General features: G+C 60.6%; 1 protein-coding gene and 1 long non-coding RNA gene across 7 annotated transcripts in view; one reads left to right on the plus strand and one right to left on the minus strand.

Annotated features, from left to right (window-relative positions):
* Positions 1 to 26,617, plus strand: part of Unc13a (unc-13 homolog A) — a 54,115-nt gene extending 27,498 nt beyond the window's left edge. Inside the window, exons 24-43 of one of the 6 annotated variants that reach the window (XM_076553147.1) lie at positions 350 to 484; positions 1,365 to 1,498; positions 4,328 to 4,413; positions 4,493 to 4,619; positions 5,187 to 5,283; positions 5,466 to 5,609; positions 7,043 to 7,126; positions 7,861 to 7,938; positions 8,134 to 8,222; positions 8,507 to 8,659; positions 11,768 to 11,891; positions 13,849 to 13,887; positions 15,463 to 15,492; positions 16,612 to 16,668; positions 16,887 to 16,967; positions 17,379 to 17,526; positions 18,483 to 18,539; positions 21,936 to 22,028; positions 22,642 to 22,801; positions 23,684 to 26,617. In XM_076553147.1, the coding sequence (XP_076409262.1) occupies positions 350 to 484; positions 1,365 to 1,498; positions 4,328 to 4,413; positions 4,493 to 4,619; positions 5,187 to 5,283; positions 5,466 to 5,609; positions 7,043 to 7,126; positions 7,861 to 7,938; positions 8,134 to 8,222; positions 8,507 to 8,659; positions 11,768 to 11,891; positions 13,849 to 13,887; positions 15,463 to 15,492; positions 16,612 to 16,668; positions 16,887 to 16,967; positions 17,379 to 17,526; positions 18,483 to 18,539; positions 21,936 to 22,028; positions 22,642 to 22,801; positions 23,684 to 23,984 (2,217 nt within the window). In that variant the 3' untranslated portion in view covers positions 23,985 to 26,617. Of the gene's footprint in view, positions 1 to 349; positions 485 to 1,364; positions 1,499 to 4,327; positions 4,414 to 4,492; positions 4,620 to 5,186; positions 5,284 to 5,465; positions 5,610 to 7,042; positions 7,127 to 7,860; positions 7,939 to 8,133; positions 8,223 to 8,506; positions 8,660 to 11,767; positions 11,892 to 12,338; positions 12,471 to 13,848; positions 13,888 to 15,462; positions 15,493 to 16,611; positions 16,669 to 16,886; positions 16,968 to 17,378; positions 17,527 to 18,482; positions 18,540 to 21,935; positions 22,029 to 22,641; positions 22,802 to 23,683 lie in introns of those variants that run through there. The other 5 variants (XM_076553148.1, XM_076553149.1, XM_076553150.1 and 2 more) reach the window with 5 other exon arrangements.
* LOC143269011 (uncharacterized) lies at positions 13,974 to 17,500 on the minus strand. Its single transcript, XR_013045263.1, has 3 exons — positions 17,364 to 17,500; positions 16,922 to 17,009; positions 13,974 to 14,104 (listed from the first exon to the last, which is right to left on the minus strand). It is a non-coding gene; the product is annotated as an uncharacterized LOC143269011 (long non-coding RNA).
* Positions 26,618 to 27,393: the final 776 nt, after the last annotated feature.

Consider the following 27,393-nt stretch of genomic DNA (forward strand, 5'->3'; position numbering starts at 1 on the left):
ATGCACACACATATACACACATACACATGCACACACATATACACACACACACACATATACACACACACATGCACATACACACACATACACACACACACACACACACATGCACACACACACGGGGAAAATTATCTAGGTGTAGTGGCACACACCTTTACTCCCAGCACTCGGGAAGCAGAGGCAGGGCATCTCTGGGTGGGGGAGGCCAGCCTGGGCTACAGAGCGAGACAAATCAATCACAACGAATACCCTGTGGGGAAATCACCAGGCAGTCAGCACATAGCAACCCAGACGCAGTTCAGGATGTCACTGTCCGGCCGTCCTCACCAGGGCCTGTCTCTGCCTTCAGGTTCAGGAGCTGCAGAGCCCGCCCCGCGCCAGCCAGGTGGTGAAGGACTGTGTGAAGGCCTGCCTCAACTCCACCTACGAGTACATCTTCAATAACTGCCATGAACTGTATGGACGCGAGTACCAGACGGACCCGGTGAGGCCCCGGGGCGGCCCCTGCAGGGCATCCAGGGACCCTCAGGATTTTCTTCTGGGACTTGGGGTTAGAAGCCAGGTCTCGGGACTGTGGAGTGGTCTGAGTAACGAAAAAGGGCATTTGGTGCCGCCAGTGGGGGGCCGAGCATCACGTTCACAGCAGGCCCTCAAGGATGCGCTTGATGAGTTTAAAGCTTCAGGACTCGTGGGAGTCTCCATTTGCACAAGGTCCAGTGAGTCAGGTGGATCAGTGGTTAGGAGCACTCACTGATCTTCCAGAGGACCGAGCTCGAGTCCCAGCACCTACACCATGGCTGGCATCCACCGCTGTCACTGGAGAGAGGGCCCAGCGGGCACAGGACTGGCCACCAGTCCTGTGGTCTGTCCCTGGGACCCACACGGTGGAAGAAGACAACCCACCCCACACGGTGTCCTCTGACTTCGCATGCTGTAGCACACATGGCCACCCTGACACATACAAAAATAAACGAAAATGTTGACAGTCAGGTGTGACGCTACTACCTTCATAGGCCTGGCCCTCAGGACACTGAGACATGAGATGGACAGTTCCAGGCTAGCCTGGGCTACATCTTGAGTCTCTGTCTCAGAAAAGAAAAGGAAATACTGGCTTGAATCTCCTTTAGCTCTGCTTTGATTTTAGTTTGTGTGTGGGTTTGTTTGCAATGACGGTCTCATCACGTGTAGCCCAGGTTGGCGTCAGAGTCTAGCGGAGGGTGAGGACCACAGCCTCTGCATCCAGCAAGTGCCAGCTTGCCAACACTTGTTGACTGTTTTCTTTGAAGCATGAGGCAGGGCTCTGCCATGGCTCCCTCACTCCGCCCACACCAGCCTCTGACCAATGTCTCCTCTGGCCCTTTCAGGCCAAGAAGGGGGAGGTCCCCCCCGAGGAGCAGGGCCCCAGCATCAAGAACCTGGACTTCTGGTCCAAGCTGATCACACTCATCGTGTCCATCATCGAGGAGGACAAGAATTCCTACACGCCGTGCCTGAACCAGTGAGCGCCAGCCCAGCCCATTCTGATAGCTCCGAATGTGTGTGTGTGAGAGAGGCCCTGTCGGCTGACTTCCTTTTTACATTTTATTTTGGGGTAAGGTCTCCATAAGGCTGACCTCACACTCACTCTGTAGCCCAGGTTGGCCACTAACTTGCGCTCTCCCTGCCTGGGTGTCCTGAGGAGCCGGGAGCACAGGCCTGAGCTGCAGGCCCACCTGTGGAATTTAGAGTCTGATTACACCAGCTTGATTGTATGTGTGTCCACAACTGAGGTGTGAACTTCAACAGTTTTCTAATTAAAATTTTATTTTGGGGGTGCTGGAGAGATGGCTCAGTGGTTAAGAGCTCTTCCAGAGGACCTGGGTTCAGTTCCCAGCACCCACATGGCAGCTCACAACTGTCTGTAACTCCAAGAACTGACACTCTCACACAGACATGCATGGAGACAAAACACCAATGCATCAAAAAAAAAAGTAAAAAAAATTATGAAATTTTATTTTGGGCAGCCAGTGGTGGTGATGCCTTTAATCCCAGCACTCGGGAGGCAGAGCCAGGCGGATCTTTGTAAGTTTGAGGCCAGCCTGGTGTACAGAGCTAGTTCCAGGTCAGCCAGGGCTGTTATACAGTGAAACCCTGTCTCGAAAAATCAAAAAATTTTTTCTTAAATTTTACTTTATTTTTAAAATATTGTCTTTATATGTGTTTGGGTGTTGTGCCTGCTTGTGTGTCTGTGGACCATGTTTGTGCCTGGTACCTGTGGAGGCCAGAGGAGGGCGTTGGATGTCCTGGAGCAGGAGTTACGGACGGTTGTGGCTGTCATGTGGGTGTCAGGAATCAGCCTGGGTCCTGTGTGTGTCGTAGTCAGTCACTTGTGGTCTCTCTCTCCACCGTGGCGATGCTGGGGACTGAACCCAGGTCTCAGGCTCGGTGGCAAGCGCCTTTACCCATGGAGCTCTCCCACTGGCCTAGAGATGAGCTTTACCATAGAATGTTGTAGCTAGTCTCTGGGCGGACGCCTGTGGTCCAGCTACTCATGAGACAGGCAAGAGGAGAAGTTGAGTTGGAGTTTGAGGGTGGCCTTGGCCACCAAGTGGCACCGTGTGCAGTGTAGAGCGCCGAGCAGTGTGGGAAGGTGGGCACAGCTTGTTCCCACATGACCTCTGTGTGAGAAATTTATCAAAGGAGCCATCGAATCTACTTCTTACAAGTGAGCAGTGGAGCGCGTGGGGAGTGGGTGGACGGAGAGGTGAGTGGACGGAGAGGTGAGTGGACGGAGAGGTGGGTGGGTGGGCGGAGAGGTGAGTGGACGGAGAGGTGAGTGGACGGAGAGGTGAGTGGGTAGAGAGGTGAGTGGACGGAGAGGTGAGTGGGTGGACGGAGAGGTGAGTGGGTGGAGAGGTGGGTGGGTGGAGAGGTGAGTGGACGGAGAGGTGAGTGGACGGAGAGGTGAGTGAGTGGAGAGGTGAGTGGACGGAGAGGTGAGTGAGTGGATGGAGAGGTGAGTGGGTGGAGAGGTGAGTGGATGGAGAGGTGAGTGGGTGGAGAGGTGAGTGGACGGAGAGGTGAGTGGGTGGAGAGGTGAGTGAGTGGACGGAGAGGTGAGTGGGTAGATGGAGAGGTGAGTGGGTAGACGGAGAGGTGAGTGGGTAGACGGAGAGGTGAGTGGGTGGACGGAGAGGTGAGTGGACGGAGAGGTGAGTGGACGGAGAGGTGAGTGGGTGGAGAGGTGAGTGGGTGGAGAGGTGAGTGGACGGAGAAGTGAGTGGGTGGACGGAGAGGTGAGTGGGTGGGTGGGTGGGCAGGTAGATGGCGGACTCAATGAGTAGTTGATTAGTGTGAGAGGGAGGCAGGCGCTGCATTGGTGGGTGCGGACTGAGGGAGGAGCCTGGTCTTCAGACCCTCTGACCTGCAGCAGGAAGGTCCAAGCGTCCCCACCCTGTCCAAGCTCCAGGTTTTTATGCCCTTCCCCAGGTCTCCACGCCCTTCCCCAGGTCCCCCCGCCCTCCCCCAGGTCCCCCCGCCCTCCCCCAGGTCCCCCCGCCCTCCCCCAGGTCCCCCCGCCCTCCCCCAGGTCCCCACGCCCTCCCCCAGGTCCCCACGCCCTCCCCCAGGTCCCCACGCCCTTCCCCAGGTTCCCACGCCCTTCCCCAGGTTCCCACGCCCTTCCCCAGGTTCCCACGCCCTTCCCCAGGTCTCCACGCCCTTCCCCAGGTTCCCACGCCCTTCCCCAGGTCTCCCCGCCCTCTCCCAGGTCCCCACGCCCTTCCCCAGGTCCCCACGCCCTTCCCCAGGTCTCCACGCCCTTCCCCAGGTTCCCACATCCTTCCCCAGGTCTCCACGCCCTTCCCCAGGTTCCCACATCCTTCCCCAGGTCTCCACGCCCTTTCCCAGGTTCCCACGCCCTCTCCCAGGCCTCCCCGCCCTCCCCCAGGCCTCCCCGCCCTCCCCCAGGTCCCCCCGCCCTCTCCCAGGTCCCCCCGCCCTCTCCCAGGCCTCCCCGCCCTCCCCCAGGTCTCCACGCCCTCCCCCAGGCCTCCACGCCCTGTCCCAGATCTCCACGCCCTCCCCCAGGTCCCCCCGCCCTCTCACAGGCCTCCCCGCCCTCCCCCAGGTCTCCACGCCCTCCCCCAGGCCTCCACGCCCTGTCCCAGGTCCCCCGCCCTCCCCCAGGTCCCCCCGCCCTCCCCCAGGTCTCCACGCCCTCCCCCAGGTCCCCCCGCCCTCCCCCAGGTCTCCCCGCCCTCTCCCAGGTCTCCATGCCCTTTCCCAGGTCTCCATGTCCTCCCCCAGGTCTCCCTGCCCTCCCCTAGATCTCCATGTCCTTTCCCAGGTTTCCCCAGGAGCTGAATGTGGGAAAGATCAGTGCTGAGGTGATGTGGAGCCTGTTTGCTCAAGACATGAAGTACGCCATGGAGGGTGAGTCTCTGAGCCCCGGTCAGGCATCAGTTGCTGGCGCTCTGGAGCCCCCAGGCCTGAGCCTCTGTCCTCCTGGCAGAGCATGACAAACACCGGCTGTGCAAGAGCGCCGACTACATGAACCTGCACTTCAAGGTCAAGTGGCTGTACAACGAGTACGTGGCCGAGCTGCCCGCCTTCAAGGACCGGGTGCCCGAGTACCCCGCGTGAGTTCCCACCCGGGCCAGGGGGTCCCCAAGACCTAAGAGGATTCCGGGGCCTATGAGTGCCGGCCCCCAACTCCCTGAGGCTCAAGACTGAGAACAGACACCCCATTGGTACTGGGGGAGCAGCTGGGCCACGTGGTTCAGGGGTCAGGGCAAGAAGGAAACCACTGTGTTTAAACGAGCCATGACTGAAATATTTTCAGTCTGCAAAGGTTGACAGCCCTCCTCCTCCTCTTCCTCCTCCTCCTCCTCCTCCTCCTCCTCCACCTCCTCCTCCTCCTCCTCCTCCTCCTCCTCCTCCTCCTCCCTCTTCAGAGTCATCCTCAGGTACAGAGTGAGTTTAAGGGTAGCCTGGGCTACATCAGTCCCCTATTTAAATAACTGTATTAAAGAAACTTTAACCAGTACAGGGGTGGCAGCTGGGGACAGAACCCAGTTCACCACTTCCCGGAGCTGGGATTACAGCCTGCACCCCGTTAGCACTTCAGAAGCAGACCCAGTAGCCAGTGGGCGGGGCTGGCATACAGTGTCCCTGAGGGGTGTCCCAGCTGATCTGTCCCCCTACAGGTGGTTCGAACCCTTCGTCATCCAGTGGTTGGATGAGAATGAAGAGGTGTCCCGGGATTTCCTGCATGGCGCACTGGAGCGCGACAAGAAGGATGGGGTAAGGAGGCGCTGGGTGGCGGTCGGAGGCCGACGGCGTCCACTGTGCGCGTCCTGCTCGTGGGCGGCCTCCTCTGTGCAGCTGTGGGATGTGGGGTCGTCCTCCAGCCCAAGGCTGCCCTCCTCCCGTGGCCTGGGCCACCCCAGAGCTGATGCGGCGGTCGTGGCGTCCTGTTCCTGCAGTTCCAGCAGACGTCGGAGCACGCCCTGTTCTCCTGCTCCGTGGTGGACGTCTTCTCCCAGCTCAACCAGAGCTTCGAGATCATCAAAAAGCTGGAGTGTCCCGACCCCCAGATCGTGGGCCACTACATGCGGCGCTTCGCCAAGGTGCGGGACGGGTGTGTGTGTGTGGGGGTTATGGGTAGGGAGGGCTGGGGCTCGGGGTGGACTCCAGCTGGAGTGCGGTGGAGGCAGCCCTGTCTAAAGTTAGGTGCCGGAGGTTGGGAGGTTGGCGTTTATAGGGAGGCTGAGGGGCGGGGCCACTCCAGCAGGGAGGCCAGATCCAGTGAGGGGCGGGGCCACTCCAGCAGGGAGGCCAGATCCAGTGTGTGCAAGGTTCTGGAGTCATTCCCAGCTCCACAAAAGAAAAGCCAAAAAGGTAAAATGAGGCAGATGAGAAAAAGGAACTGATAACTCTAGAAAAGCAAAAAATTGAGGAGGGATAGTGAGACGTCTCAGTGGGTGAAGGTGCCTGTCACCAAGCCTGGGGACCCGAGTTCTGTCCTGCGTCCCTAGGGTGGGAGAACTGAGGTCTACAAGTCTGTCCTCTGTCCTACACAGGCACACATGATCACATGTTCTCTCTCTCTCTCTCTCTCTCTCTCTCTCTCTCTCTCTCTCTCTCTCTCTCTCTCACACACACACACACACACACACAAATTAATTAAATTTAAAAAATCTAGCTGGGCTTGATAGTGGTGGCCCTTTAATCCCAGCACTTGGGAGGCAGAGGCAGGTGGATCTCTGAGATCAAGGCCAGCCTGTTCTACAGAGTGAGTTCCATGACAGCCTGGGCTATACAGAGAAAACACACACACACACACCACATCTTTGTTGGTGTGGTGGGTAGCTCAGTGGTGGAGAACTTGCCCAGTGTGTTCCAGGCCTGGGGTCTAATTCCCAGCACCACACAAAGAAAAGTTAAAACAAAACAAAAATAGCAAGTGTGAGAAAAAAAAAAAAAAGCAATTATCAACTCCAAGGAAATCAGAAAGTTGGGGAGGTGAGTGTTCCAGTTTGGGATGATGGGCTTGGGGCTGCAGGCCGAGTTCTGAGTTGCCGTGTGGCTCTCCAATGTCGGGGCTCACGTATACCAAGCTGGCTCCGCTTGGCTTTGACCGGATGGTCGTTTAGCTGGGAATTAAAGGCTGGCAGGCGTCTGGGTTCTGAGGGATCAGGAGTGATCACACTGGTGATCAGGAGTAGGTTAGTTAGGACCACGGTTGGTTCCTTCAGAGCAGAGCAGGGCTCCTGGGTGATGGTGGCCTTGTATGTAACTCAGACCAAGGCAGGAAGATCAGAGTTTGAGGCCTGCCTCGGCCACCTTGTCTCAAAAAAACCGGGAGTTACCCTAGAGTGAACAATCCTCCCAGGGGAGGGACTCTCTTCTGTGTCCTGGTGGTCATCCGGATGGACAGCGGTCCAGCCTGATGTCCGCCCCACACAGCACAAAGTCACCTGAGTGTCTACAGTGGATGTTGCTGGTACCTGGTACCAGGGTCCCCGAGAGCCCAGCCCTCACCTGTGTCTGTGTCCCTCAGACCATCAGCAATGTGCTGCTGCAGTATGCCGACATCGTCTCCAAGGACTTTGCCTCCTACTGCTCCAAGGAGAAAGAGAAAGTGGTGACCGGGGGCGCCCGCCCCACCCCACCCCACCCCTCCCGACCCCAGCCCTCCTCACCCCACTCAGCTTCCCTCAGGGTCCAGGGGTCCCTTCCTACCCCAAGCTATGACATGAGGTTTAGGGCACCAAGTTCTGCTGAGGGACATGGATCTGTGGGGACTCGTGCGATTGTGTGACGGTGTTGACGGTCAGTCTGGTGTCTGGGTCTGACAGTGTGGCTGTGGTGCTGGTGCTTGGTTATTCGCCTGGTTGGGTTTTAAGACAAGCTCTCACAGTGGAGCCCAGGCTGGATTTGAGCTCCCCATGTACCCCAGGCTAGCCTTGAATCCCCAATTCCCCTGTCTTCACCTTCTGAGTGCTGGGGTGACAGCTGTGTGTCTCTGTACCCAGCTGTTTTGTGTAGCTGTGTGGAGGATTGGGTCACACATGTCTGTGTTGGAGCCTGTGAGTCTGGGGGCGTCCTGTGTGAGCACGTGAGGGTGAGGACATGCTTCCCCATGAGTTTGTTTCCAGCGGAGCCTTTGGGGTGTAGCGTCAGCAGTATCAGCAGAGGCAGGAGGACCCCAAGGACTTCCCACTCTTCTGTGGGACCCGCTGGCCCGGCATGTGTCCCGGGGGACCTCCCCCCAGCTCACGCATGTCCAGGGCTATTGCCTCCCCCCCTAGGGGACCCCAGTTTCCCGGTTCCCCGGGAGTGGTGGGGAGTCACCAGCCTGACTCTCGCTCCCCCCAGCCCTGCATCCTCATGAACAACACGCAGCAGCTCCGGGTGCAGCTGGAGAAGATGTTTGAGGCGATGGGCGGGAAGGAGGTGAGTGATGGGCCAGCTAGGGCGGGGCTCCCCCATCACCACGAGTCCCTGCGATCGTGGACAGCAGGCTTGGGTGTGCAGGCAAACCTACCGGGGAGACCTGGCTGCCTGTGCCTCAGTTTCCTCCCCAGCCCCCCAGACACCTTCCCAGGGACATGAGAAAGCAGGGATGTGTTAAGGACCTTGCTCCCTCAGCTGGACGCCGAGGCCAGCGGTACCCTGAAGGAGCTGCAGGTGAAACTCAACAACGTCCTGGATGAGCTCAGCCACGTGTTCGCCACCAGGTGGGGGGCATCTCCGGGGCGGGGACCCTGAGCCTTGGGCAACTCGGCTCACACCAGGGGCAGAGTTAAGGCTCAGTCAGGAGAATTGGGAGCTCACATCTGGCTTTCCCATGGCCTGGTTGTGTGGCTCAGGTGCGTCCCTTACCAATCCGGCCTTAGTGAAGATGTCACCGGTGACCGTGAAGGAACTCCCGGTGATGGGGACAGGAACCCAGGCCACAGATCCTCAGGCCCACCCTCTGGGACGCAGGGCCCTGGTTGAGCGTCTCTCCACTGTCCCCCAGCTTCCAGCCACACATCGAGGAGTGTGTCAAACAGATGGGTGACATTCTGAGCCAGGTGAAGGGCACGGGCAACGTGCCTGCCAGCGCCTGCAGCAGCGTGGCCCAGGATGCAGACAACGTGCTACAGCCCATCATGGACCTGCTGGACAGCAAGTGAGGGTGGAGGGGGAGTCGGGCTGGGGGGGTCAGGTTGGGGGGAGCAGACCTGTCATTCCTGACCAGCTGCTCCTGTGGCTGGAGGGTGGCACAAGATGGATGACGTGAGGGCGAGGCAGGCCCTGTCCCAACTCACTTACAAGGGTGGACAGAGGACAGACGCTTGAAACTGTGGGTGGACAGGTCCTGGGAAGATGGACGGATGAGTGCATGACTGGGTGTGTGGGTAGGGGGTGGGTGAGTGTGTGTGTGTGTGTGTGTGTGTGTGTGTGTGTGTGTGTGTGTGTAGGGGGTGGGTGAGTGTGGGTGTGTGCCACGGACTGGCCCATCGGGGGTACCACAACCGTAGGAGAACCAGGGCTTGGGTAGTCAGGAAGGCAAGGATTCAGTGACTGACAGACAGACAACACACTCAGAAGTGGTTTGAATCTGCTGCAATTTTACTTCTGCAAATCAGTAGTTTATATACAGAAAAGAAAACTATCGAGTCATACAGGGAACAACAAGAGCTTGGCAATCATTCAATTGCATCATCTTTTAAAAACAGCAAGCACACAATTATTAATCGGCGCTAGACACATCCCTTCACCCCCAGGAACTTTATGACCCAAAGAACAGCCTGGTCTCTGAACTTAGCACGGTCCCTGGCCGTGTGCAGACTGGCCGTGTGCAGACTGGCCGTGTGCAGACTGGCCGTGTGCAGACTGGCCGTGTGCAGACTGGCCGTGTGCAGACTGGCCGTGTGCAGACTGGCCGTGTGCAGACTGGCCGTGTGCAGACTGGCCGTGTGCAGACTGGACGTGTGCAGACTGGACGTGTGCAGACTGGACGTGTGCAGACTGGACGTGTGCAGACTGGACGTGTGCAGACTGGACGTGTGCAGACTGGATGTGTGCAGACTTCTTGCGGTTGTGGCTTGTGTCCCTTATCTTACCCTAGCAGTTTTTACTTTATTTTCTACTTCTTTGGTTCTCGTGGCCCACGTGGCCAATTTGGATGCTGCAGACGCTCTCTAAGTCTTTCTTCAGTTCTCCACCACGTATCTCTTCAAATATGAAACCTTTCCACCTGCTGGAATATGGACTCTTGAACTTTCTTTATCTAGCGGCTCGGGGTTTTTGAGAAATAGTTCATTCTGTTGTATCTGATTCATCATATCCCCAAAAGTTTCGTTTTCTTTCCACTCTTTTCCTATAAGAGCTGGCAGAAGAGGGGGATCTTCTAGGGAATTATTTTCCTGACTATTCTTTCCCATAATCCTAACCAGGTCATTGGGTCCCAGCCCAACAGTCACGCTATCATGAGTCTGATTAAGATCCATGTCCAACTCCCATTTCCTCCATAGTTCACAACCCAAGCATTGATTAACTTAGGCTGTGCTTCATAGATTAATTAGAACATTGTCAGAAAAGCAGTTATACACAACCCATAGCCCAGGGCGCCCGAGAAGGAGGCATAACACGGGCACTCTGCCAGGGACCTCCAGGGCTTAGTCCCGTGGGACACGTGTCTCCTGTCCTCTACTATTGACATAATTGTTCATGTCACACGGACGGACGACACTGGAGTTGGTGTGGCAGGTGTGTGGGTAGGGTGGATGGGTGTGGGTGTGTGGGTAGGATGGATGGGTGTGGGTGTGTAGGTAGGGTGGATGGGTGAGTGTGGGTGTGTGGGTAGGGGTGGGTGAGTGTGGGTGTGTGGGTGGTAGGGGTGGGTGAGTGTGGGTGTGGGTGGTAGGGGTGGGTGAGTGTGGGTGTGGGTGGTAGGGGTGGGTGAGTGGGTGTGGGGGGTAGGGGTGAGTGAGTGTGTGTGTGTGGGTAGGGGGTGAGTGAGTGTGGGTGTGTGGGTAGGGGTGGGTGAGTGTGTGTGTGTGGGTGGGGGTGGGTGAGTGTGTGTGGGGGTAGGGGTGGGTGAGTGGGTAGGGATGGGTGAGTGGGTGTGTGGGTGGTAGGGGTGGGTGAGTGTGTGTGTGTGTGTGTGGGGATGGGTGAGTGTGGGTGTGTGGGTAGGGGTGGGTGGGGGTGGGGGTGTGGGTAGGGGTGGGTGGGTGTGTGGGTAGGGGTGGGTGGGGGTGGGTGTGGGGGGTAGGGGTGGGTGGGTGTGGGGGGTAGGGGTGGGTGTGGGGGGTAGGGGTGGGTGTGTGTGGGGTAGGGGTGGATGGGTGAGTGTGGGTGTGTGGGTAGGGTGGATGGGTGTGGGTGTGTAGGTAGGGGTGTGTGTGTGGGGGTAGGGGTGGGTGGGTGTGTGGGGTAGGGGTGGGTGGGTGTGGGGGGGGTAGGGGTGGGTGTGGGGGGGGTAGGGGTGGGTGTGGGGGTAGGGGTGGGTGTGGGGGTAGGGGTGTGTGGGTGTGTGGGGTAGGGGTGGGTGTGTGGGGGGGTAGGGGTGGGTGTGGGGGGTAGGGGTGGGTAGGGTGGATGGGTGTGTAGGTAGGGGTGTGGGGGGGGTAGGGGGTGTGTGGGGGGGGTAGGGGTGTGTGGGTGTGTGGGGTAGGGGTGGGTGTGTGGGGTAGGGGTGAGTGTGTGGGGTAGGGGTGGGTGGGTGTGTGGGTAGGGGTGGGTGAGTGTGAGTGTGTGGGTAGGGGTGGGTGGGTGTGTGGGGTAGGGGTGGGTGTGTGGGGTAGGGGTGGGTGTGTGTGTGGGTGTGTGGGTAGGGGTGGGTGTGTGTGGGGGTAGGGGTGGATGGCGCATTGACTATTGCATAGGCTGTGAAGAGCGGTGGTCACTTTGGGGCTGTGATTGGCAGGTGAGGAGTCTTCTGGGAAGTGCGCGCTGGCAGGTTACCCCAGCGCCTTGAGTCAGTCATGAGTCGTCCGCCCTCCCGCTCCTCACTCGCCCTCTTGCCCGCCCTGCCCGTCCTTGGCGTGGCCCCAGCCCCTTGCGCCCTCCCTGGGGAGGAGAACTTGGCCGCCGCCGGGCGTTCTTCCGCATCTGAGCATCCCGGGGTGTCTGACTTGACCACGCCATAGCCTCCCCTTCACCACGAAGCCCAGGTTCCCCCAACCCCGTCTGCCTTCCCTGCACACACCATGCGTGGTCGCCCGCCAGACCACGCCTGCGCCCGGAGGGAGGCCCGGGTCCCGGTCACTGACGCCAGCCTCATCCCCAGCCTCACCCTGTTCGCCAAAATCTGCGAGAAGACGGTTCTGAAGCGCGTGCTGAAGGAGCTGTGGAAGCTGGTGATGAACACCATGGAGAAGACGATCGTGCTGCCGCCGCTCACAGACCAGACGGTGAGACGCGCGGGACACGCGAGGGACACTGAGGGGGGCCCAGGGGACGCGGTGCCTCCAGGATGGGGGCCGGGACAAAGACACGGGGTTCAGGTCACTCAGGGGAGTCGGGACAGCTGGAGGGCCGCCAGAGCCCGGCAGTCTGCAGCTACCCTGGTGGCTCCCTGATTTCTAGGCAGGCAGCCTGGGGACATCTGAGGTGGGGAGCTGGGCGTGTCCTCCAGGGGACGATGGGCTGCGGGCCGGGCTGGCTGCGGGGTAGCCCTGGCGGGGCCACCGGTGGAGGAGGGTGTGGGGAGGCCTCAGCCAGGCGATCCTCTGGGCGGGCGGGGCCAGGGCTGGGGGCTGCCAGTGCCTCAGTGTCCTTCCGGTGGCCCTGGGCCCTCCCGGGGCCACTCACAGTGACTTGTTCCCCTCTCCCCACCCTGCCCCCGTTCCGGCTGGCAGATGATTGTAAGTAGAGACCCGTTTGTCCGTCTGTCTGTCCATCGTCGTTGTTCTTTCGCTGTGTGTCTGGACTGGGGCCGCCCCCACCCGTGAACCCTCCTCCCTTCACCCCGACTTTGTATCTGTGTGCTGGGGGGTGGGGCATCGAGAGGGGTGGGGCTGGGAGACCACGCCCCTCCCAGACTCGGAGGCAGGGCACATCCACTCGGGTAGACAGCGGTGGGCTGGGGTCTTCCCTTCTGCATGCAGGTCTGGCCATGCTGTCTCCTCAGTGTGCCCCGTGACTCCCCTAGCGCCCCACGCACACACCAACACATCTGGAGGCCCCGCTGGGAGAGGCGGCCATGCTGCCAGGCCGTCTGGGTGCCACAGCTTTGCCCAGACCTGGCATGGGAAGTGGAGGTCCATACCAGGATTCTGAGCTGCCAGAGTGAAGGGGAGCAATCTGGGCGGACAGTGCTCACCCAGTGGCCTCAGACCTCAGTAAACCCACCCCACACCCCTTGGTGGGCCAGGCAAGGCCACCGTGACGTTTTACTGTCTCAAGCTCAGGTTCCAGTGGGCACAGCCTAGGGTCTGTAGCCACCTCGTGGCATCGCACCCAGTGCCAGGTTCTAGTTGTAGGCATAGCATAAAGGAACACACAATGCCGACGCCTTGCGGCAAGTCAGTGTCTGTCACAGCTCACCTTCGTGACACGAGGTCTCAATCCAATCAGTCTGATGAGGAAAGCCGAGCCTGGGAGAGAAGCTACCTGGCTCAGGCCACAAGTGTGTGCCAGAGACAGATCAGGCTCAGATCTCAGTGTGGGGTGGGGTGCTAATGCTAACCTGGGGTCCGGTGGGTTCCTTTGTACACCAAATGTAAATGGCTTATTTTTTTCCAGTGTCTTTTCCCCCCTTTATTTTATTTTACAATACCATTCAGTTCTACATATCAGCCACGGGTTCCCCTGTTCTCCCCCTCACACCCCCCCTCACCCCCAGCCCACCCCCCATTCCCACCTCCTCCAGGGCAAAGCCTCCCCCGAGGACTGCGATCAACCTGGTAGACTCAGTCCAGGCAGGTCCAGTCCCCTCCTCCCAGACTGAGCCAAGTGTCCCTGCATAAGCCCCAGGTTTCAAACAGAAATGGCTTATTTTTTAACAGTGGCTTTTACCTTGGGCTCTCTCTGGCTCTGGCTCTCTTTTCTCCTCCTCCTCCTCCTCCCGCTCCCCTTCCTTCATCTCTCCCCTCCCTTCCCCTTCTTTCTCTCCCTCCTCTTCCCTGCTTCCTACCCTCCTCCCTCTTTTTTCCTAGTCTGTCTCTTCCCTCTTCCCCATCCTCCCTCTTCTGGCTTCCTCCTTTCCCCTCCCCCTCTCTTAAGAGTGAGCTCCCACAGTCCCCCAGCCTTCCCCAACCCTAGACAGTGTAGTGCCCTCCCCACCTCCACCCCACCCCCATCCCAGTCCCTACATGGGCGAGTGTGATGCACCTGGGTCCTGACCTTGCTGTGACACTGTCTCTGCAGGGCACCCTCTTGAGAAAACATGGCAAGGGCCTAGAAAAGGTAATGAGGCCGCGGCTTGAGGGTCGGTCGGTCGGTCGGTCGGTCGGTCGGTGTCGGGTGTGAGTGCTCCCATAGTTCATGCAAAGGTCAGGTGTCAGGTGTGAGTGCTCCCATAGTTCATGCAAAGGTCAGGTGTCAGGTGTGAGTGCTCCCGTAGTTCATGCAAAGGTCAGCTGAGGCCACGCTGGGGGGTGGCTCTTCATCTTGCCCCTAGGACCTGGAAGCCAGAGCTCAGGTCACTCTCCAGAGTCTGGAGTGTGCACAGCCCCAGGATTCCGGGGTCTGTGGCCTCCAGGGCCACACCCTATGGCCCTGCACTTCTGGGTTTTTGTTGCTTATAAGGAGGCGGCTGTGGGCAGCTGCTGACTGACTGTGCGCTCACACAGGATGCATCAGGCCTCTGTCTGCACTCAACGGATGTTTGTGTCATGACTGGAGCACAGGGCAATCCCGCTCCCCAGGCAGCTTTCCAGGGCTGTGCCCATGTATGCATCTGTGTACAGTCAAGGATGTGTGAGTCTGAATGTGATCGTGCAAAACATGTGTGTTCTGGCCTGCGAGCCTCCTACATGTGTGATTTGATGACTTTTGATGGTTTTGAGTATCTGCAGAAGCTGTCTGAAGGTCTAGAGTGCATCTCTGTGTGTGCATGCAAGTGCTTGACTGTGTGTGTGTGTGAGCGTGCGTGTGTCTGTGTGTACACGTGTGAGTGTTGTGTGTCCACACTGAAGGAGCTTGTGTGTGTTCACTCAAGCATGTGTATGTGTCTCTGTGTGTGCATGCATATGTGCTTCACTATGTGTGTCTGTGAGCATTTGTGAATCTCTATGTGCATGCATCATGTACCTGACTCTGTGTGTGTGTGTGCACGTGTGACTATGTGTGTCTGTGTGAGCCTGTCTGTGTGTCTGTCTGTGCTAGCATGTGTGAGCATGTGAGTCTGTGTGAGAGTGCGTATGTGTCTGTGTGAGCATATGTGTGTGTCTGTGTATGTGAGTGCATGTGCTTGACTGTGTGGATGTATGTGTGTGAGCATGTGTGTCTGTGTGACCCTGTCTGTGTATGTCTGTCTGTGTTAGCAACGAGTGTCTGTATGAGCATGTGTATGTATGTGTGTGAGCGTATGTGTGTCTTTGTGTGTGCATGAATGTGCTTGACTGTGTTGTGTGTGTGATTGTGTGTGTGAGTGTGTGTGCACATGTGTGAGCATGTGTGTGTCCACAGTGAATGAGTTTGGAGCCTGTAGGTTTATCATGGCGTTTTCCGTGGTCAGGCCTCCCCAGCAAAGGCTTGGTGCGTGTGGGGTGAGCGCAGAGACCTGGTGTCCTCTCTCTCCTTACTTGTCAGTGCCACAAGCGCCCGTGGCCCCGCGGGGTTGCCGCCTTCGCGGCCCCCGTGTGCCATGGCCAAGGAGTGCACCCTCAGGGACAAGGGCAAGTGCCTTAGCTGGGGAGCGAGTGTCTGCTTCAGTGACTGGGAGGGAGCGCAGCCGTGATGCTAGGGGGTAGGGAAGTCCCACTGAGTCTCCTCCCAGCAGCCGCCAGAACTCTGACCTCCGCCTGGTTCTCTCCACAGGGCAGGGTGAAACTGCCAAGCCACTCAGACGTAAGCCCAGCCTCTCACTGTCTGTCTGGCTCCCACCCCACCCCTCTCCCTCCCTGCCCCTTCCACTCTGTGGTCCGTGCCGTCGGGGGCGTCCTGTGGCCCTGTCTGTTATTTCTTCTTCCTCTGTCTGTCTGGCTTGCTTGTGGGTGGGTAGGGAAGGGCAGTGGGAGGCGTGGAGGATGCTCAAGAGGGACCCTGCTCCGCAGCAGAGCACAGGTGGGTGCAACAGGGGAAACCGAGGCCCAGACAGCTGGGCTCCCGTAACTCTGGCTCACAGCCTCAGGGCTGGGGTGTGTGGCGCTGCGGAGGCCTGATGAGCTCATAGGCCCTGATTCTGGGTTCCGTCCTGACGTGTGTAAGGCCTGGGCTTCCACCCCGCAGGACAGAATAACACACAGAATTACGTGGCCTGAGGTGGCCGGAACCGGCTCAGGCCGGCCTTGAACAGCCCAACAGAACGCCCTGGGGCAGCACCCCTTCAACAAATGCTAATTAGTTGGGGAGAGGCCAGGCCCAGAGATGGCAAGGCACCTGCCTGAGGCCATCCAGCTCAACCCTGGCTCCCAGGCTGGAACCCAGTCGGCTATGCGTTGCCTGTGATGAGACCAAGACAGCAACCAAGTCACCAAAGACATCCCTGTCCCTTCAGGGCCACCAGGTGGCCATGGTTCCCTTATCTGGGGGAAACAGGCTCAGAGGGGTCAGGTCACCTGTCTGGGGCTGCACAGCTGGGATTTTTACCTGGGCCCTGCCACCGTTGCCATCTGGTGGGCGTCTCAGGGAAGGGGGGTTCCAGACGCCAGTGCGTGAGGAGGACAGAGGGGCGGCCGAGGGGAAGGAGATCCCACCCCAGGGTGCCTCCCCTCACCCCCCCCCACACGCCTGCTTGTCTTATGTCTTCCAACTGTGGGGCCCTGGTGGGAATGAGAGTGCGTGGGCAGTGTTCCCACGGAACCCGGCTTCTCCAGGGACCCGGTGGCCACACGCCCCGCGATCTCACTGGGAGGCTCCTGACCCTTTGGACGGGAACCAAGATGGCAGACAGGCTGGGGGTCGCTCGGGGTGGGGGAACCATCTAGAAAATTCACACTGTTACCCCGCTGTCTCTGTTCCCTACAGGGAACACAGATGATCTTCAATGCCGCCAAGGAGCTGGGCCAGCTGTCCAAACTCAAGGTGAGGGGGCCAGGCCCACGGGGAAGGCTAGGGACCGACCAGGGCACCAGATCCGGGACCCGGACCCGGACCCCACTTCTAATGCCCTGCGGAAAGACGCGATCAGATTCCGTTTGATCAGTGGAACGGGTCCTTTGACCCCCAACATGGGCGCCCAAGACTCACAATCTCAACGTTGGCGTCAGCTCTGCTCACCCGACCCTCCCTGCCATCCACAGGATCACATGGTACGTGAAGAAGCCAAGAGCCTCACCCCGAAGCAGTGCGCCGTGGTCGAACTGGCCCTGGACACCATCAAGGTGAGCGAGGGCACGAGGAAGCGGGTTTGGGGGTGCCTGAGTCTACAAGGTAAAGTAAACGGGCGGTGGTCAGGGAGGGCGGTGGTCGGGCAGGGCGGTGGTCGGGGAGGGCGGTGGGCGGGGAGGGCGGCGGGCGGCGGGGACGGCGGCGGGCGGCGGGGGGAGGGCGTCGGGCGTCGGGGAGGGCGGCGGGCGGGGAGGGCGGTGGTCGTCGGGGAGGGCGGTGGGCGGGGAGGGCGGTGGTCGTCGGGGAGGGCGGTGGGCGGGGAGGGCGTCGGGCGTCGGGGAGGGCGTCGGGGAGGGCGTCGGGCGTCGGGGAGGGCGGCGGGCGGGGAGGGCCTCCCCCCCCCCCAGGGCCCTGTGCGGCCGCGGCGGTGCTGAGACCAGCAGCCTCACCCTGTCCATCCGCAGCAATACTTCCACGCGGGGGGCGTGGGCCTCAAGAAGACCTTCCTGGAGAAGAGTCCCGACCTCCAGTCCCTGCGCTACGCCTTGTCGCTCTACACACAGGCCACCGACCTGCTCATCAAAACCTTCGTGCAGACGCAGTCCTCGCAGGGTAAGGGCGCCTGGCCTCCCCTCCCGGGCCAGCAGGAGTCAAGACAAGGGGTGATTGACAGCTGCGGGACGGGCCGCACAGACTCCAGGGGCCAGAACTGCAGACAGTCCTGGGGGAGGGACTTCCAGTGTCCCGGAGCCCTTGAGTGATGGGTGGCACAGAGACGGGACTTCCGTGGTGCCTTTAGAGTAGGGAATGATTGACAGCTCTAGGTGAAATCTCTGAGGTCACGATCCAAGCCACGGCGGGCTCCTTAGGGGCGGGGCGTCCGCTGCGTCGACGTGGAATGATTGGCAGGTCCTAGAGGCGGAAGGGCCTGGGCCTGGGAGATGCGGGGCCCGGGAGGCGCTGGGCCTCAGATCCCCCCCCTTCTCTCTGTCTGTGTCTTGCTTCTGTCCCCGTCTGAGCTCTGGTGCAGCAGTCGAGGCCACAGGGCGGGGCTCCGGGGTCCGAGCACCCCTCCCTGGAGACGCCCCCCCCAATTACTCCAAAGGTGCCAGCTGGCCAGAGGTTGGTGGCCTCAGGCTTTGTCCTCGCGCTGGAGCGGGAAAGGTCGTCATCCACCCCCCAGGCACAGCGGGTGGGGCCCAAGCCTCAGTTTCCCCTCCTGTTCTTGCTGCTTTTAGTGTCCCTGTGTTCCCGGAGTGGGAGGCTGTCTGTCTGTCCGTCCGTCTGCACTGACGTTTCTCTCTCTCTCTCTCTCCCCTCCCTCTCTCCTCTCTCTCTGTCTCTCTCTCTCTCTCTCTCCCCTCCCTCCCTCTCTCCTCTCTCTCTCTCTCTCTCTCTCTCTCTCTCTCTCCTCCCCTCCCTCTCTCCTCTCTCTCTCTCTCTCTCTCTCTCTCTCTCTCTCGTTCTCCTCCCTGTCACTCGCTGTCCCCTTTCTGCGCCTCCCCCGCCCCCGCCATGCACACTCCCCCCTCCTCTCCTCCCCCTCCCTCCCCGCCCACCTTGGTCAGTCCACGGTGGCAAGGGGACTAGGTTTACCCTTAGTGAAGACGTTTGTCCTGAGATGGGTACGTGCCTGCGCCGCCCGCCACCCGCACGCGGTGCCCGGTGCCTGCGCCCCTCCCCTGCCCGGCTAGTAAGACGCCGGCCTCCGCCGGGCGCCGCGTCCTGGCACACGGCCGGCGAAGCGCGGCTTGCTGGCTCCACTCGGGGAAGGGGTCCCGTCCCTTCTCCCCAGCCGCACGCACCCAGGCCGGGTGGGCAGCTTCCGTTCCCAGCAAAGCGCCAAACAGTGAGCAAAGAACTGCTCTCAGGTCCCGGCTCGGCCATTCTGCAGCCCCCTCCGACCCACGGCTCCGTGGGGCTGGCGTGCCTCGTGGCACAGGCCTGTGGTCTCTGTACTTGGGAGGCTGAGGCCAGAGGGTCACCAGCTCCAGCCAGCCTGGGCCACACATCCATCCCCACCCCAAAAGAACACGTGGCCTCCCCAGCTTTCCCAAGGCCGGGGGCCGGGTGAGCCCCCTTCCCCTGCCAGGAAACCCGGGTCATGGGGGGGCGAGGGTGGGGCCTATGACAGCCCTTCCTGGTGGAGCCAGCAAAACTGGGATGGGGGCCGGCACTGCCCCTCCTCCTTCTTACTAGCCTGGGCCGCGATCTGACCTCTTACATAACCCATCATGTCTAACTCCCTAGCACCCCACTTCTGGCCCGGATTGAGCTTGCTGAAGCATCGGCCTGGGGGGAGGGGGCTGAGCATGTGACTGGGAGGTATCTGAGATGATGTGGGTGGCCGCCTGGGCTGGACAGTGCTGGGCCGCGTGCCCCTCTTCTGGGGCGCAGGAGTCCCGTACCCCCGTTCCCTGACCCCGATCACTTCCCGTCCAGCACAGGTAATGACGGACTGGCCCGATCCCCTGCCTCCCACATTCTCCCCCTTGCCATGCCCGTGCATGGGGTCCCCAGGAGTGGGCAGCTGCCTGGGGATGGGGCGGGTTGGTGGGGTGCTGGCGGTCACAGGTCCACAGGCCCTGTGGACGTGCTTCTGAATCGGGTAGGGGGTGGTCCGGGTGTCGCCATCATAGGCCCCCGGCACTTCATGGTGACTGGGAAGAGCCGTGCACATGGCTACCACACAGATAAGTTTGTTGGCTAGGAAACCAAGATGAGGGTTTGTCTGCATCAGAAATGGCTGGATTTAGGCCCCAATGCAATTGGCCAGTTGGTCTCATTGGAGACCCTATGGCCAGTTCACAGTCTGGGACTGAGTTTCTACAGCCCAGCCTGGGTCACATGACCATAGGGCAGTCCCTGCGGCCTGGGCAGGAAGTGCTCTGTTGGGAGGGCTGTGGCTCTCTGACCACCCCTGAGCGCTTCCCAGTGGGAACAGGAGGACAGGAGGACAGGAGGACAGGAGGAGAGGAGGACAGGAGGACAGGAGGACAGGAGGACAGGAGGAGGACAGGAGGACAGGAGGACAGGAGGACAGGAGGAGGACAGGAGGACAGGAGGACAGGAGGACAGGAGGACAGGAGGACAGGAGGAGGAGGACAGGAGGACAGGAGGAGGAGGACAGGAGGACAGGAGGACAGGAGGAGGAGGACAGGAGGACAGGAGGAGGAGGACAGGAGGAGGACAGGAGGACAGGAGGAGGAGGACAGGAGGACAGGAGGACAGGAGGAGGAGGACAGGAGGACAGGAGGACAGGAGGACAGGAGGAGGACAGGAGGACAGGAGGACAGGAGGACAGGAGGAGGAGGACAGGAGGACAGGAGGAGGAGGACAGGAGGACAGGAGGAGGAGGACAGGAGGACAGGAGGACAGGAGGAGGAGGACAGGAGGAGGAGGACAGGAGGACAGGAGGAGGAGGACAGGAGGAGGACAGGAGGACAGGAGGAGGAGGACAGGAGGACAGGAGGACAGGAGGAGGAGGACAGGAGGACAGGAGGACAGGAGGAGGAGGACAGGAGGACAGGAGGACAGGAGGAGGAGGACAGGAGGACAGGAGGCAGGAGGACAGGAGGACAGGAGGAGGAGGACAGGAGGACAGGAGGAGGAGGACAGGAGGACAGGAGGACAGGAGGAGGACAGGAGGACAGGAGGAGGACAGGAGGACAGGAGGACAGGAGGACAGGAGGAGGAGGACAGGAGGACAGGAGGACAGGAGGAGGAGGACAGGAGGACAGGAGGAGGAGGACAGGAGGACAGGAGGAGGAGGACAGGAGGACAGGAGGAGGAGGACAGGAGGACAGGAGGAGGAGGACAGGAGGACAGGAGGACAGGAGGACAGGAGGACAGGAGGAGGAGGACAGGAGGACAGGAGGAGGAGGACAGGAGGACAGGAGGACAGGAGGACAGGAGGAGGACAGGAGGACAGGAGGAGGACAGGAGGACAGGAGGACAGGAGGACAGGAGGAGGAGGACAGGAGGACAGGAGGACAGGAGGAGGAGGACAGGAGGACAGGAGGACAGGAGGAGGAGGACAGGAGGACAGGAGGACAGGAGGAGGAGGACAGGAGGACAGGAGGACAGGAGGAGGAGGACAGGAGGACAGGAGGACAGGAGGAGGAGGACAGGAGGAGGAGGACAGGAGGACAGGAGGACAGGAGGAGGAGGACAGGAGGACAGGAGGACAGGAGGAGGACAGGAGGACAGGAGGAGGAGGACAGGAGGACAGGAGGACAGGAGGAGGAGGACAGGAGGACAGGAGGACAGGAGGAGGAGGACAGGAGGACAGGAGGACAGGAGGAGGAGGACAGGAGGACAGGAGGACAGGAGGAGGAGGACAGGAGGACAGGAGGACAGGAGGAGGAGGACAGGAGGACAGGAGGACAGGAGGAGGAGGAGGACAGGAGGACAGGAGGACAGGAGGCAGGGGGCAGGGGGCCTGAGGGCTGGGGAGCAGCCTGTGGGCCGCAGCTCTCGGGAGGAGATGGGGAGCAGGATGGACTTGCTGGGTCTCTGGCCACTGTGCCGAGCGTGGCCGAGGAGCCAAACCAGGGCAGCGCACACTGCGACGGCCCGGGCGGCAGCTGGACCGGGTCGGGCAGACACACCAGCAGATTCCAGATGTGTTTTGAAGACAGCGCGGTCAGGACTTGTCTGAGTCCCAGCACCCAGGGCCAGGATGAGCTCAAGGGATTGGATGGACACAGAAGAGGAGAGGGAGAAAAAGCCGGGGAGGCGCAGCCTTCAGGGGACAGAAGCAGGCTCAGGAGGCGGGGAACGGAGGAGAAATAAGGCAGACGCCCTGACTCAGAGAGGTTAGGGACCGGCCTCGAGCCGCACAGCGAAGCGATGGAACCCACGACCTAGCACCCCTGGCTCCCCGGTGGCACCCTGGTGCCCTCAGGGCCTCAGCGACCTGGTGCCGCCAGCACATGGTGGTGGAGGGAGGTGACTGAGGTCCCTCCGGTGGGTGAGGAAGAACGGAGCTCATATCCGGCATCTTCCCCTGTCCCCCCCAGGCTCGGGGGTGGAAGACCCTGTAGGTGAAGTGTCCGTCCACGTGGAGCTCTTCACGCACCCGGGAACTGGGGAACAGAAAGTCACGGTGAAGGGTGAGTGGCCGGGCGACGGAGGGAACCAAACAGTCTCGTTTAAGCCACGGGGTCAGGGAATTGTTTTCCCTTTAATGGTATAGAAAATGGGGGATCCTGAGGTGAACTGCTTCAGGCATGGCTGAATTCCAGCCGCGTCCCAGGATCACTGTGTCTCCCTCAGTCTTGGCCTGGCCTCCTTCCTGTTAGACTTCCTGGGGAATGGAGTCCATTTCCTCAGCCCAGGAAGCCAGGGCACCGTTCTGTCCCCCTGGGAAGCCAGAGTCGTTCTGTCCCCCTGAGAAGCCAGGGCATCGTTCTGTCCCCCTGGGAAGCCAGAGTCGTTCTGTCCCCCTGAGAAGCCAGGGCATCGTTCTGTCCCCCTGGGAAGCCAGAGTCGTTCTGTCCCCCTGGGAAGCCAGGGTCGTTCTGTCCCCCTGGGAAGCCAGAGTCGTTCTGTCCCCCTGAGAAGCCAGTCGTTCTGTCCCCCTGGGAAGCCAGTCGGTCTGTCCCCCTGGGAAGCCAGGGTCGTTCTGTCCCCCTGGGAAGCCAGAGTCGTTCTGTCCCCCTGGGAAGCCAGAGTCGTTCTGTCCCCCTGGGAAGCCGCACCAGACTTGCCCGTTTCCCCCAACAGTGGTGGCTGCCAACGACCTCAAGTGGCAGACTTCTGGCATCTTCCGTCCCTTCATCGAGGTCAACATTGTTGGACCTCAGCTCAGCGACAAGAAACGCAAGTTCGCCACCAAATCCAAAAACAACAGCTGGGCACCCAAATACAACGAGAGCTTCCAGTTGTGAGTCGAGGGTGTCGCCGGAGGGCGCGGGCCGGTGGGAGGAGCCACCCCGGGGTGCAGGTGACGGAGAGGGGACTGTAGGGTCCAGGTGAGGCCGGCAGGTCCCTGGGGACGTCCTAGGCTTGGGGGTGGGGTGGGGCAGAAAGGACGAGCGGAGGGTGGGCAAGCGGGTCTTGGGCACTGGAGTGGGGTCCCGGGGTCCGGACTGCTCCGGCCATTGGCTTTGTCGTTTAAAGAAGTCGGCCCTGAGGGTTGTGTGCCTGCCGCAGGGCGGGGTCCTGGGGCGGGAGGGAGTCGGGGCCACGGGGGTGGGGGGATGGAGAGAGCCGAGCAGAAGGCGGGGCGCAGCACTGGGAGGGGGCGCGGTCAAGAGAGGGCTGGGCTCGGCCGAGGAGGGGCCGGAGGGGTGTGGGCGGGGCCCGAACTGGAGCTCCTGGGCTGTGCGGCTCAGTGGGCAGTGGGGTCCCCAGCAGCCCGCCCCACCTGATGCGCCGGGACGATCCCGTCTGAGCGGTGGGCTCCAGGTGGGCGTGGCCTAGTGGGGGCTCCCTGTAGGAGGGGCCAGCTAGGTGGGAGGGGCCATCGGGATGGGAGGGGCCATAGAGGTGGGAGAGCCTGGCGAAGTGGGAGGGGCCAGCGGGGTGGGAGGAGCCATCTGGATGGGAGGGGCCATCGGGATGGGAGGGGGCATCGAGGTGGGAGGGGCCATCGGGATGGGAGGGGCCGGCGAGGTGGGAGGGGCCGGCGGGGTGGGAGGGGCTTGCTCGCCCGCCTCCGAGGGGCACTAACTGCTAAGGTGGCGGCTCGCTGGTCCTCCTGGGCGCGGGGGCGCGGGGGGCCGGGCTCGCTGGTGCCCCTGGCTGAGCCGGCCCCTCCCCACAGCTCCCTGAGCGCGGACGCGGGCCCCGAGTGCTACGAGCTGCAGGTGTGCGTCAAGGACTACTGCTTCGCGCGCGAGGACCGGACGGTGGGGCTGGCGGTGCTGCAGCTGCGGGAGCTGGCGCAGCGCGGGAGCGCCGCGTGCTGGCTGCCGCTCGGCCGCCGCATCCACATGGACGACACGGGGCTCACGGTGCTGCGCATCCTGTCGCAGCGCAGCAACGACGAGGTGGCCAAGGAGTTCGTGAAGCTCAAATCGGACACGCGCTCGGCCGAGGAGGGCGGGGCCGCGCCCGCGCCCTAGCGCGAGTTAGGGTGGGGCGGGGCCTGGGAACCGACAAGGCCCCGCCCCGTAGGCCCCGCCCTCTCCAGAGGCCACGCCCCTCCACCTCAGTGGCCTTGGCTGGGGAGGCCCTGCCTCCTGCCCCTGGAAAAGCCATAGAGGGTCCGGTGCCCAGGGCATGGGCTGGCAGGGCTGCCTGGGAGGCCGGGACGCAGCCTCTGGTGTCTGTGCAGGAAACAGTGCGGATGGGCTCTCAAAAGCACACGCGCCCTCCCTCGGGCGCACACCCGGGCCGAGGGCGCCCCTCCACGCGGACCCGGCCCTCAGCGCAGCACCCACTGGCAGCTGGAGAACCCCTGCTCGTGCCACGCACGGTGGGCTGAGCGCCGACGGATGGCCCGGCCCCCATCGCTGCTAAATACCCTTCTCCCCAGTTCTTCCCCGAGGGCCCCCGGGCCGGGGTCCCCGGTGAACCCTCAGGCTGCCAATCACGATCCCTGTCCTCCCTCCTGGGACTTCAGTCCGAACCCGCCTAGAACCTAGAGTCCCGTCAAGAAGAGGGGTCCGGGGTTTCCCTGGAGCCAGGCGCCCCCACCCCCTTGTCCGTTCTCCAAATCCAAGCAGGGAAGACCAGGAAGAGGCCAGAGACTAGGAGGTTGGAGGGAGAAGATGACGTGCATTTGAGTGTCCTGTGCTTGTGCAGATGGACGATCTGGGACAGGGCACTCAGAACCAAAGGGTGGGATGCAGGCTCCGTCCAGGGACAGGGGAGCTCAGACTGCATCCGTAGTGTGTTGTGGGGACTGGCAGTCCGGATGGCACTGGAGCTGGGGGGCAGTGACTCACGCTTTAGACATCAGACACGGCTAAGGGGGCGGGGTCTGGCCAGAGACCAGCCATAGAAAGTTTCTAAATTGCTGGCAAGAATGTCAATGGGGGTTTGTGTGACTGAAGGGAAAATCAATCTCTCTCTGTCTCTGTCTCTGTCTCTCTATCTCTGTCTGTCTCTGTCTGTCTCTATCTCTGTCTGTCTCTGTCTCTCTGTCTCTCTGTCTCTCTCTCTCTCTCTGTCTCTCTCTCTCTCTCTCTCTCTCTCGTGTGTGTGTGTGTGTGTGTGTGTGTGTGTGTGTGTGTGTGTTCTGGCCCCAGAATGTTGAGGAAACCTCATGGGAATGTCGAGTGGATTGTTCTGACACCCAGGCTAGGACTGTTTGAAATTTCCTTTTCTTTACCCAGAGACCTACTCATCTTTCAACACCGATCACAAAAATCCCCTCCCATACAAAAGCAAAAGTTCAAGGACTTCCCAGCTTCTCTCCCCCTTCTCTGACTTGGCCCTGATGTCACTGGGGTGTCACTGGGGTGTGTACCTGGCTTTGTGTCGCCTCAACTCCAGGCTGAGGCTTCATGGGAACCCCAAGCTTCCCCAGCAGAAGAGAAGGAAAACCATGCCGACTTGGATTATGTGTCGAGTGGCTGAGGGGTCTGCATCTTTGTCTTTACAGTTCCCCCATCCTGACAGGTCCCCCCCCCAACATACATAGCGGGTGTCCAGGCTGAGCCCCAGGACACAGTAGATGGAGACAGAGCAGAGGGGCAGGCTGATCTCAGGACCGTCCCTGACACAGCAATGTCCAGCAAGGCAGTTTCCCCAGGGCTGGCGGTCTGCGTTCCCACCGCCTCCCTCTGCAGACCCAGGCTCCTGGATCCTGCATGAGAACCGGGTGCAGTTCCTGACTCCACAGGTCAGGGAGGATTGGAGAAGGGCTAGCCTCACCTGCTGCAGGAAGTTTATGAGGCTGTCCACAACCCCGCCCACAGGAGGGACAGGAGTAGGGGAGGCGGAGGCGGGGCGGGCGGAGCAGCTGAGAAGATCTGGGGTCCAGGCTCATCTATGCCCTACTTAGAATCCCTCAGTGACGTGGCGGGACATGGTCAACACCTGCCAGTCATGCACTGTTGTGGGTTCCATCCCAACCCTGAAAAATTAAAAAGGCCCTTCAGTCAGCTCACCCAGTCTGGAAGGAGGCAGCACTTGAGGGGGCGCCCTCTGCACCCCGGTCCCTCTCGGGCCCCATCAGACATGCAAAAAACAATCAACCGCACCCAGAACTCCTTGGGACCTCTCTCAGCTGGGACCTCAGACCTATTGGGTCCCAAGGGCGGCCTCGCTGGGGGTGGACCCAGGGGGTCCGGTCTGGCCCCGCCCACCCCCAGCATCTTCCAGGACCAAAGCTGGCTCTAGGGACCCACCTTCCCTCCTCTTTGCCTTTTGTTTTAGAGTGAGTTGAGTTGACACTGAGGTGACAGGGAAGGTCCCCTGCACCCCAGAAAGCTCCTGACCCCGCCCTGTGCAGCCCAGGGAGCCCCCCCACTGGCCTTTCTTAGCATGTGACTGCAAACGTGGAATCCAAGCGTTGTTGTTTTTTTTTTCCTTTCCTGTTTTTTGGGAGGGTTTTTAAGGTCCACCCCGTTAGTCCAGCATCTTCCAAGAAACCCTCATTTCTCAGTCAATCTGTAACTTGGGACATGTGTTCAAACAAAACACCCGGGAGTGTTCATGAGTGCATGGTGTTGAGATGCTCTGCACTATTCTGACTTTTTGGTCTCTGTAAAAAGTATTTTATTAACATTAAAAAAAAAGAAAGAAAAAGCAGCGCCAGGTGCTGGCTGGCATTCTGTGCCCCCTTTGACAAAGTCTCAGCTAGGACCCAGGAGGTAAAGGTGCTTGCTGCCATGACTGAGTTCAATTCTGGGGACCCACACGGCGGGAGAAGACCCCAGGGAATTGTCTTCTGACCTCCACTGTATCGTGTGCACTGCCCACACCCACACGAAATAAAACACACAAACTAAGCAGCAGCAGACCAACCCCAGACCAGGCTGTGGCCGAACTGGAGACTTTCCTTGTCCCAGATCAAGTGTAATCACTGGCCAGCAAACACATCCACAGCACCCCAAACCAACCACGGCTCAGATGACTCAGTGCCGCGTGCACCCCTAGCTGTGACGGGAGCAGTCTTGTCAGAGAGTGGTCACAAACCATCGGTGACAGCTTACAAATCCCAGGCTGGAGCCCTAGGACCCTGAGAACTGGTGGGATTTGGCCCAGAAGTCCTAGCACTTGGTGCGGGGGCGTCTGTCTGTCTCTAGCTGTCAGCTCCACCAGCCAACAGTCATCTCTACTCAGGGCGATGGCCGTGGCCATGTCTATAGGGCACGTTATTGATTCATGGCAGACAGGAATGGCACCCTCCCTCGGTAAGCGGGCCTAGGCTGAGCGGAAGCCGGAGCCACTGGCCAGCAGGTTCCTCACAGTCCCTGCCTTGAGTTCCTCTTCATACTGCTTTGGTCCTGTTCTGTCACTGGCCCAGGGACCAGCTCCCTGTTCCACGTCCACAGCATCCGCTGTCACCCTGTGGCAGGCTCC

The sequence above is a fragment of the Peromyscus maniculatus genome, chromosome 17 (assembly GCF_049852395.1).
Source record: "Peromyscus maniculatus bairdii isolate BWxNUB_F1_BW_parent chromosome 17, HU_Pman_BW_mat_3.1, whole genome shotgun sequence".
NCBI lineage: Eukaryota > Metazoa > Chordata > Mammalia > Rodentia > Cricetidae > Peromyscus > Peromyscus maniculatus.